A 10,756-nucleotide genomic window follows, 5' to 3' on the forward strand; every position below is an offset into this window, starting at 1 on the left:
GTACATGTGGGAATGTAGCACAATGGCCTCAGCGCTGCAAGTTTACGTTGTCAAATTACGATTCTACGCACACACCACCGGCCACAAAAATCTGGAGCTTTAGACCCAAGGCAAGTGTGTGCTTTCAAGCTTGAGCCTTCAAGATAATACCCAAGTGGAAAAGCTGAATCCGTTGTGCCCCTCCAAGCTGGCGTCCAAAATGTGCTGAGGATCCAACACAGTTGCTAGGGCAGTCATTGTCAAGCTGTAGCTACTATAGTGGCAGCTGCATGACTGGAGTGTTGCGTTTGTGACCACAAGCTTGAGTGTGCTCCTTCATGTATGCTATATAGAGCTTTTGAGTGTGTCCGCCTCCATAGAGTAGCTGTAAAAGGAATTTTAAAAGTTTGAATGCCCAAGCGAAAGTCTCAGAAGGTGTGCCCAAAAACTTGCATGCACTTGATTGCACTTCACGCTTCGGAGCTCAAGCATTTTGCCAGACAACGACCCAAATGATCATGATGACCATCGCATGCATATGCACACGGTGTCTCATCTAATTGATGAGGACTTCATTTGCACAATCACTGCATGTTCCGATTCTCATTCCCAAGGAAGGCAAGCATACCAGTTGGTTGCAACACATCACTTTACGCATGAGCGCATAATTTCAGCTCCGCAGCAAAATCAACTTGTGCATGCAAAGTCCTGACAGACAAGATTGCCAGCCATTCTACTGTTCTACCATGCATCCCTGCCTATTTAGCAACTGACATCTCCATCTCCCTACAGTATCTACAAGCTAATTGGGGCACGCTGCTCTCATTTGGGGAAAGAAAGTTGCTGGCAGCCTAGAACTCCTGGGACACAGCTCCAGAGGCTCCCTCCTTCTTGCCCTTGGTCTTGGGCAGCAGCACACTGTGGATGTTGGGGAGGACACCACCTGTGCGAGCAAATCATGCAGTCAATACATGGTAGAATGGGTTTCCGCCCCCAATCTGCTATTCCTAGGAAGGGATTGGTAAGCAGTGAGATGAGACGCTACCCTTCTAGCTGCCGCCAAGATGCGCCCAAGAGGGGTTCAGCACTGGGAATGTACCAGAAAAGCGTCTTGAAGAACCCAGCACTGTGTATCAATCTGCATTGCTGATGAGGGACAATCTTGAATCCACCCACATGGGTAAAGTTGCAAGTCACAGGCACTGACAACCTGACAAACAGCACTTGAAACAGCTGGTCGGGTAGGCGCAGGGCATCTGAAAAGTGGCAGCGCACCGGAGGCGATGGTGACATTGCCCAGCAGCTTGCTCAGCTCCTCATCGTTGCGCACAGCCAGCTGGATGTGGCGGGGGATGATGCGGGTCTTCTTGTTGTCGCGGGCAGCGTTGCCTGCCAGCTCAAGGACCTGTGCACAGAATGTTCATCAACATTGGAACCTGCAGGGCGGATCTCACAGCAGATGACCCAGGGAACAAACATTGCTCGTAGATGAACTGCATACAGATGCTTTGCGCTGCAAATTTTGTCAGGCTGATGGTCAGCTCAGCTGATCACAAGGATAGCATGTGTGGTGACTCGCAAGGCAGAAAAACAACCACACGGATGGCTCTGGTCCAGCGCTAAAGTCTGCTGGTGACAAGACAAGCATATGGGAACTCACCTCAGCAGCCAGGTACTCCAACACAGCTGCTAGGTAGACGGGAGCTCCAGCGCCCACACGTGACGCGTACTGCAACGCAGCAAGAACTCATCACATTAGTCGCTGTGGATGGTGGCTGCTCTTGTCTGCCGTGCACAGCACGGTGCAGCATCGATTGTTTGATGATCCGCAAGCACACCAATTTATAGACTTAACATATGATATGATGGGGCAACAGCAGCAGATGTTCAGGAGGCAACACTCAAGGAGATATTAATTACCTTTCCCTTCTTCAGGTAGCGGGCAATACGGCCCACAGGGAACTGAAGGCCAGCCTTTGCGGAGCGGCTGACCTGCTTCTTGCCTGACTTGCCCTTCCCGCGACCGCTCATCCTTGTAAGAATCTGTGTTGGAATAAATAAGAATTGAGATGCTTCAGAAGGGTACAGCAGATTCATCAGTGCTGATGACTCGTCCTTGTCATCAAGACTACCAGCAAGTTCTGGAATTGGATTCGCATTTCGGTCAACTTTCGCAATTTACTGCAAGTTGAAGTCTTAAAGTGATATCTCGATCAAGTGAACACAGTGAGGGCCTTTATTGTCTTGATGGCGTGCACATTTCGACCACATGGCACAGAGCAACGCAGAAGAGGAGCGCATGAACAGTACTACAGTCACATTCGTGCGCTGGTATAGATTAACACAGACGTGATAATCTCATGCCTTGGTTTTAATGGAAGAGACGTTTAAGCATTAAGAACAGGAGACAGGCACACCACCGTCATCACCTGCTATCAGACAGTTTCCTCGTGGCAGGCGCAATCCCAAGCAGCACACCAAGAGACGATTCAACTATTTCAACGGCCGGCACAGTCAAAGATCTGGATTCGATTGGCGCATCGCCTCGTTGTTGGTTCAGAGACAGTCCAGTCAACCCTCACCGAGTCAGCGGGTGGTCTCGTGCCATTTGAATCTGATTGCTTTGCTTATTCGATGAGAGCAACATGCAACACAAGCGTGGTCACTGTGTCATTGTGGATATATATTGGATAGTGAGCCAATGATGTTGAAAGGGAGACGCCTGACAGTTGATTGATCTGCCTCAGATCACTCGAGAAGAAAGAATCAGGAGGTCGCGATCAGCGATGGCTGACGACTGGAATATTCATGGGAAGACGGTTGTAGTCACTGGGGCGACATCTGGCATCGGGAGGTGAACGACATGGTCTTCATGGTTTGGTCAACTTCGCATGCTTCCTTCAGCAAGAGCAACCTTGGAGTGCCCAGTCCACAGGTAATCCAATTGAGGTGTGTGTGTGCTCACGTGAGGCAGGGAGACTGCCCTCGCCCTCGCTGGTATGGGTGCCACCGTGGTCCTGGCTGTCCGCAACCAGGAAGCTGGGCAGGAGACAGCAGCCATGATCAGGCAAAATTCCCTTTCAATGACTTCTGATGACTGGATTTCATCTCTAGCGGTCTATGTGGGACACCAGGAACGCCAGGAACAACCAGGGACACCAGGAAAAGTACCTACATCTACATCATATGGTTAGCAAAGCCTGCAAAGCCTGTGGAATGCTCACAGGAGGGTGCATCCAGGGGCAAATGTCGAGGTGGGTCCCAAGCTGGAGCTGGCACAGCCCAGCAGCATCCGCAGCTTTGCCACGCAGTACCAGAAGCAGAACCGGCCCCTGCATGTCCTCGTGAACAACGCAGGCGCCAACTACCTGTCAGAAGGCCTCTCTGAGGATGGAGTCCCCCTTCTGACCCAGGTATTTTATTGTCAGAGGCAATTTTGCATCTTCATGCATTCGATGGCTCAACTTAAGTATCCATCCATATCCATAGGTAGCTCAATTGCGGTGACTGGGCGCCTGCTATGTCTGCTTGGCACGGCCATTTTAGCACTGCTGTGCTGCGAATGTGGCTAGCAAGTCTCTCTTGGACATCATCTCTCAGGTCATGATCCCTGGCTGAAGGAGAGGAGCAGACACTCACTTTGGTATGCATTTCAGGTCAACTATCTGGGCCCCTACATGCTGACAAGGCTGCTTGAGGGCAGCCTGGTGGCGTCAGCGCCCTCGCGAGTCATCAATGTGTCATCAGTGACCCACCGCTATGGCCTCATTGAGAACCCTGCCAACTTCCTCTCCAGAAGTGCTACTGCCGTCGGCGGACAGTACCCGGTGAGTCAAGGATTTTCCCAACAATGTGACATCAGAGAACACGATCTTGTTCCCATTCACTGTGTCAATTCATCATAATTAGCGTGACAGAGATGCTTGACTTGATAGGATGTTTTTCGCCAGGATGTCATGCTGCAACGGCTGTGCAGCTGCATGGTGGCTTCGCCTCTGTCACTCTGCGCAGATCTTGATGCACAGGCTGCCGGTGTATGAGTGAGAATTATAGGTGCTTTGCAGGCCACCAAGCTGGGCAATGTCCTCTTCACGTATGAGCTGCAGAGGCGCCTGGGTCACTTGGGAGTCCAGGTGGGGTTGGCTACATTGTGTCATTGTGCACTATTAAAAAGGCTGCAAAGAGGCACATACACTTCATAAGAAACATTGCCTGCAGTCCTCACAGTCTCCATCTTAACTATCAGTGGACCGTCTAACTAGTGCAGCAGAGGGGAAGGTGAAGGAGCACAATTAGTGTCATCCAGCTGATGTGCACCAGGGAGTACTCACTTACAACAAGTGTAAGTTAATGTAGTAACACCCTGCTCTGGCGATGAGATAATACATGGGAATCCACACCAGCAGGGAAGCAGGCAGCTGAGCGGGAGGCGTGCTGCAGGCATGTGCAGTGGATCCCGGCGCAGTGTCGACAAACATCTACAAGGACTCGAGCCTGTTCACCCGGCAGCCGCTGAAGTGGCTCATACAGAATCTGTACGCGCCGCCGAGCGACGGCGCAGCCGCCGTGGTGCATGCAGCCTCAGCTCCGTGGCAAAGACAGCCCAAAAAGCCAGGTGAGCTCTACTATTTGGCTGCGAGGGCTGCAGCTGCGTTGGTATTGGATCTTGTGATTACTTGGCGATCTGTCTAATGTCCCAGCATATCTTAAGGCTAATGAACGGAAATTTTCTTCATGTTTGCTTCCGAAATCATGATTGTGCAGGGCTTTTGGGGAGACGAAAGGGTGAAGCGCTGTTGAAGAAGGCACACACAAGCACATGGGTAAGACAGAGCTCCTGGGAGAATCCTGTGCTCACCAATGCGAGCCACACTCTGTGACATGAATTGTCTTGCAGGACCCAAACGATTTGGCAAAGTGGATGCTGCATCCTGAAGAGAATTTAGCTTGTTTGCAGTTCTTTGCAAGGGGAGTCTTTGCCTGGCCCGCAATCACAGCATTTAAGGGCCAGCAACAAGGGGTGATTGGGAACCTGAGAATGCAAGGGTGGGCACTTCGTGCGCTGAGCCTCAGTGCTCTTGATTGGCCGCTCAGGAGACTGACACAAGGTGATTCATAGCTTCCCTGAAGACCTTGCATGCAATGGAGGTTCACAAATGAGGCATCTGATTTGCAGTGAGTCACATTATTGCCTGAGCCCATTCCTCATTGAGTGGTCAGTCATGCCATGCGAGAGATGTGTTGTTCAGTGTGCTGTTCTTTGGCAGGAAGAGGCCTATCACAGACTAGAGCTGTGCCCTCTGCGCCAGCCAGTTATGATCAGCACTTGGCTGCAGCTCTCTGGGACTTGTCTGCCGACAAGGGCAAGCTGCCAAGAGATATTAGCGTGGGAGGAAGACAGATATGATGTTGAAGTGACACCAGAAGATTTCGAATTCTTACGCTGATTTCCTGCGATTGTTATTTATGTCTTGCATGCACTCTTGGCTTGATCGAACATTATTGGAATTGCACCTGTCCAATGGGTAGACGTGGTCCTTAACACTGAGTCAAGAAAGCATTATCTCTTCTGATGGAGATATGCCCAATATATATAATTGTGCCAGCAGTACACATAGCCAGGCCTTAAGGGTGCCCTTGGCTTGCACTTTCAAACAAGTATAAGGCTTGCACTTTCAAACAAAGTATAAACTGGTCTTTTGTAAGCGAGTGGTTGACTTAGCAGCTTGAGAAATGCCTGCTCAGTTCTTTACAGCTAATTTTAACGTATATTTATCTCACAGCTTGCATGGGGTCACCAGCAAAGAACTGTATGGCACTTGTAGTGATTGCACTCAAGCTTCAGGTTGTTATCACATCCTGCACTTTAGGCAGGCCACATGGTTTTGAGCACATCAACCTGGCACTTAGAGACCCCCTCTTGCAACGTGCGGGATATCACAGCCAGCCAACCAAGTGTACCCCCAGACCTGACCGAACTCTACACGGAACAGTCCGAAACTGACACAACCACCGCATCTGCCAGCCATGCAGGCCGCTCAGCTTGCAACAGCCTTGCAGACCAGCTCAGACCAGCCCTTTCCCAGCTCAGTCCTGCCAGCCTTGCCGACTAGATCAGACCACCCTTGCAGGCCTCTCGGCCTTATGTTCAAGATCACCCAGCCTTGCAGATCAGCCCTCTTGCATGCCGCTCAGCCTCACAGACCAGCTCAGACCATGCCTTGCAGGCCCCTCAGCCGCTGTCACCCATGCAGATCACGCGAGTTTGCAGAGCAGACGAGCGTTGCAGGCCCCTCAGCCGCTGTCGGCACCGCGGGCCGGCTTCAGGTCTCGTAGCCCTTGGGGTAGAGGGAGGCCCACTTCCACTGGTCACGGCACATGTCGTTGATGTCCAGCTTGGTCTTCCAGCCCAGCTCGCGCTCGGCTGTTTCCGTGGCCGCCCACACCGCCACGCTGTCCCCCGCGCGCCTGTCCACCAGCTTGTACGCTACCTTCTTGCCACTCGCTTCCTCAAACGCCTGCGCGCATAGGGTAACCGACTCCACTTTATTCCAGAGACCATCGGAAATCTACTCTAGTGAGCGTTCACATCAAATGAGTTCAGCGCAGAAACAACATGGAGCCCCAAGCTGCGTACCAGGCGTGCACGCTGACAAAACCAAAATTCTGCTGTATTGGTAATGCTCGGTAAATGTTTCCCAATCTGCACATTTTAGGAAGTGTGGATGCATGCCCATGCGCGCAAGAATGGCACTCAGTCCGAGTTTTATTGCAAGACTGCACGTTTGACTTATGAAGGCCAAAGTCTTCACAAGCTTGCCGCGCCAACAGAGGATGTCACAAGCTGCCAAGCATGGCTTGCATTGCCCAGACTCAAAAAAGAGTTGCATGCTTCCTGTATCTCTGCTGCCATAGCATAGCATCTGCAGCTCACAGCACCCCACTGCGCTGCACACTGAATAGCAGGGAGACTCTTTGCCCCGGCTCCTGATCCGGACCAAGGAAACTCTGGCATGCATGTAGCCAGAAACGCACATTCCTTCCACACACCAGCAAGCGGCATGCTCCATCAAATCACGGCCGCTTTCACAGACCTGCAAAAGAGATCGAAAGCTATGAATGGGATGCTTGTTGGTTGCGTGGGCGCACCTTGACCATCTCGAGGACGGTGGAGCCGGTGCCAGTGCCGAGGTTGATGGGGGTGCAGCCGATGTCGGGCGACGCAAAGAGCTTGTCCAGCGCAGCCACGTGGCCCTCCGCCAGGTCCATCACGTGAATGTAGTCGCGCACGCACGTCCCGTCGCGCGTCGGGTAGTCGCTGCCAAATCACCATTACTTGTCGGAACTCTGTCCACTTAATGCAGGGCTACATCAGGGGATCAAGGGATGAATTCAGGGTCTGCTACACATGCAACGTGGTTATCATTCCAGTCACATCAAGAACTCCAGGGGGAGATCAATAACTGGGTCAAGCAACCCAGATGGACCCTCTACATACATCAGTGCATGGAAATGGGGGACAAAAGGCAAGATTAGCATGGAATTAGTGTATAGGAGGTCCTTGTAACAGTAAGTTTTTGTCCAGTAAGCAGTGGAGGACTCAGAATTTAGGGTCGATGAAGGGAACATTTTCCTGAAAGCAGTGGAGGACTCAGAATTTAGAGTCGATGAAGGGAGCATTTTGATAGAGAATGGGAAAGAGTGGTACCTGCCGAAGACGCTGAGCGCGTCGCGCTGGCCGAGCGCGACCTGCTGCACGTAGGGCATGAGGTTGTTGGGGATGCCCACCGGGTGCTCCCCGATCTTGCCTGCGCACGCAGCATATGTGCAACTTTAGCAGGTGTCAGTGTCGTCTGTGAGCGCTCCATCATTGGCAGATCCCCAGAGCCCAGGCTGCTAATGATGTACACAGTCTGAGGTCTGCGGCAGGTCATGCATGCACATGCAAAGGATGCAGGTGCATGGCACGAAGCACATGCCTCTGCGCTGTGATTGAAACCAGAACATGCGCGCCGAAGGGCCAGACATCCCTGAATTTGCCATCTTCCAACATCCAAGTCGCCCCTAGCATATCTTTGCTGCTCACACCGCGAAAGAGATGCCCTGGGCAATGGCCCCACACTATCATAGATAATTCCAAACTTGTAGCAAGAGATCCCAACATGAGGCGTGCGTCATGGACAAGCAGATTGAATTTGGCTTCAAGCTTGCAGACGGGGAAACACACCTGAGGGGTGCGCGCCGACGGGGTTGAAGTAGCGCAGCAGGATGATGCGCCACTCGGGCTCGGCGGCGGCGACGTCGCGGAAGATGTCCTCGATGATGAGCTTGGTGCGGCCGTAGGGGCTGAGCGCCTTGAGTGGGTGCTCCTCGTTGATGGGCACCCTCTCCGGGTTGCCGTACACCGTGCACGAGCTCGAGAACACCATCTGCGCAGACCAGATTGAACTCTTACTAACCGCATGCATTTGTATTATCACTGCCTTGATACTGCCCCGATGTCTGCATACACCGTGCACGAGCTGGAGAGCACCATCTGCGCAGCCAGAAACAACTTCCTAGTAAGCGCACGCATTCTTATGATATTACTGGTTCGATACTGCCTCAATGTCTGCATTCCTCTTTCCCTCATCTAGACTAATGATGTTCCTGCCAGAGGCACGGTGCGTGACCGCATGCATGCACAGACCATGACAGCTTTGGAAATTTCTGGCCAGGCTTTCATGTAATGCGGGTGAAATTGGCTGCGAAGAAGATGCATGCCAAGGGCTTGCAAGCAGGATACCTGCACTGCGCAACCCCAGAAAGGTCCTGCCTGACCAAGCCACTCAAAGAGCTCTTCCAGATGACTCATGGTGAAGTACATACTTGAGTGGCACCAACGCAGCATCATGCCATGTCGCCCTCAAGGACAGATGGGAATTCGACAACAAGGGCAACGGACTCTTCTGTTGGTGAAACACATGAATGCAGGTGGCTGGTAGGTTGAGCGCGCACGTTCTTGACGTTGTGCTTGCGCATGACCTCGATCAGGTTGACTGCGCCGACCACGTTGTGGGTGTAGTACAGCATGGGGAACTGCACCGACTCGCCCACCGCCTTCCTCCCAGCAAAGTGGATCACCGCATCGAACCTGCCGGACACAGATCATCTCTGAACACTCTAAAAATTGAGGGTCACCATGCCCCAGTCAAGGGTGTCTTTGCCTCCCTGCAGTTCCTAGCAAATTCCTTATGTCTGGCAGGTCAAGCTGGCATCTCAGGGTCCAGAAACTTGGAGACTTGCTGAGTAAGATGCCTTTCCCCACCCTGTGAAGAATACCATGCATAACAAGCTACACACCACATAAATGGCTTCATTGATCTCAATCGCCGCCTCGTATGTGCCACTCGAGTGAAGGGCTCCTCGTTGAGTCACTCAAAAGATTTCCTCAGGCCAGAGATGAGATATTCAAGCGCCAGTGACTCACTTGGTGGCGCTGAAGATGTTGTCGAGGTCATCAAAATTCCGCAGATCGCCCTGGACGTTGCAAGATACTTGTCATTGTCCGGTGCATGACCTTGGACACCTTTCATATTTAGATGTTATTCTCTGATCTGCGCTGGGGGTGTGCACAATTCACATCATGTGACAACAGTTACCTTGATGAACTTCATCATATGTGCCTTGTCACCAGCCAGCTCCTTCATCCGCCTGCAGGGCATCTCATCCTCAGAAGTGACTGAGCTCGTCTCTACCTCTGCTATAGGTTACAGCGCCTTGGAGTCGCACCAAAATTTCTTGAACTTGTCATATCACTGCTGCTTGCGGTACGATACTCATAGTCGTTTTCCAGGATGACAATATGGCTGCTGCAGCCAAGAAAGTATGGCGTGACACACAGGTGCAACGGTACTACAGGGACCAACCTCCATGCCTCCGGGAAGGCATTGTCGAGGTTGTCGATGATGGTGACATCGTAGTCTTGAACCACGAGGTCCAACACCGTGTGGGAGCCTGCAGCATTTGCAGCCTGAAGAGGTGTGCCAGAAGGAGCACAATTTGGGAATCCTCTCAACCAGACTAAAATAGTCCAGACATTGTCGCAATTCTACAGTTCATATTGAGAAGAGAAGGCTGAGGTCTGCTGCGTGCATCTAGCTTGATGTGCTTGATATGATTACAGAGAAGGAGCGTACCAATGAAGCCCAAACCCCCTGTGACGAAGACGTTCTTGCCCATTGCAGATATCTATACTGATTCTGAAGGAAGAGGAACAGAGATTACTGCAGTTATGGTGCCACCCTCGTTGTGGCACCAAAATCGCCAAGGTTAGATGTTGTTGTATACTCTATAGCACAGCAATTTATACGCTTTGAAAAAGCACCTCGTTGAAATTCTGTACTTCAGTCTCCCGGAATTTCTGACAAAAGGGCTTTGGACTGCTCCACTTGGCTGTCGCAGAGTGGATCCAACCGAAGCTGACCGGACACCTCGCTGGGCAGCCCGCCAAATGTTGGGCACTCGTTTTCGTGCAGATCTCACAAAGTGAACCAAGTTTTGGAGTCCCTGAGACCGTGCAGCGCTCGATGACCCAATCTCCGACTAGAATCTGCTGAGGCAATTTACATGCTACTTGTGCCGGGCATCGCTACAACTGTCGCACGCGAGAGCACGCATGCATGCCACATGTGTCAGGGTGCTCTGTACAGGGTGCTCTGCAGATCTGCGGCGCAAATCTGCAGTAACGCTATGAAAGTACCATTGCAACATAAAAGGCCTTTACATGTGCTGTGTA

At 51.8% G+C, this 10,756-nt stretch overlaps 3 protein-coding genes across 3 annotated transcripts; 1 reads left to right on the plus strand and 2 right to left on the minus strand.

Moving 5' to 3' along the window:
* Nucleotides 1-833: 833 nt before the first annotated feature.
* On the minus strand, nt 834-2,004 carry COCSUDRAFT_9113 (histone-fold-containing protein; the record flags this gene model as incomplete). The annotated part of the gene is made up of 4 exons (XM_005643560.1): nt 834-922; nt 1,255-1,384; nt 1,640-1,708; nt 1,900-2,004. Coding segments are annotated over 4 exons (393 nt in total), but the record flags the coding sequence as incomplete, so codon positions are not given.
* A 761-nt stretch (nt 2,005-2,765) lies between these two features.
* Nucleotides 2,766-5,386, plus strand: COCSUDRAFT_19874 (NAD(P)-binding protein; the record flags this gene model as incomplete). The annotated part of the gene is made up of 8 exons (XM_005643561.1): nt 2,766-2,833; nt 2,954-3,095; nt 3,234-3,392; nt 3,636-3,777; nt 4,021-4,112; nt 4,420-4,594; nt 4,917-5,087; nt 5,247-5,386. 8 exons carry the CDS (start codon nt 2,766-2,768, stop codon nt 5,384-5,386), a joined length of 1,089 nt encoding a protein of 362 aa, XP_005643618.1.
* A 324-nt stretch (nt 5,387-5,710) lies between these two features.
* Nucleotides 5,711-10,374, minus strand: COCSUDRAFT_25968 (UDP-glucose 4-epimerase). Its single transcript, XM_005643562.1, has 9 exons — nt 10,158-10,374; nt 9,888-9,975; nt 9,621-9,672; nt 9,449-9,498; nt 8,977-9,112; nt 8,207-8,408; nt 7,688-7,787; nt 7,129-7,297; nt 5,711-6,497 (listed from the first exon to the last, which is right to left on the minus strand). The coding sequence occupies exons 1-9, from the start codon at nt 10,198-10,200 to the stop codon at nt 6,303-6,305; spliced, it is 1,035 nt and encodes a 344-aa protein (XP_005643619.1). The 5' UTR covers nt 10,201-10,374; the 3' UTR covers nt 5,711-6,302.
* Nucleotides 10,375-10,756: the final 382 nt, after the last annotated feature.

Source organism: Coccomyxa subellipsoidea (genome assembly GCF_000258705.1).
Source record: "Coccomyxa subellipsoidea C-169, whole genome shotgun sequence".
Taxonomy (NCBI): domain Eukaryota; kingdom Viridiplantae; phylum Chlorophyta; class Trebouxiophyceae; family Coccomyxaceae; genus Coccomyxa; species Coccomyxa subellipsoidea.

Bases quoted from the DNA above. Each gene is read 5' to 3' on its own strand.
- COCSUDRAFT_25968 (XM_005643562.1), bottom strand. From the start codon at position 10,200: ATGGGCAAGAACGTCTTCGTCACAGGGGGTTTGGGCTTCATTG. The intron at 9,673-9,887 runs GTTGGTCCCTGT...GATGCCCTGCAG, and splicing joins GCCTTCCCGGAGGCATGGAG to GCGGATGAAGGAGCTGGCTG. The intron at 9,113-9,448 runs GTGAGTCACTGG...TGTGTCCGGCAG, and splicing joins AACATCTTCAGCGCCACCAA to GTTCGATGCGGTGATCCACT.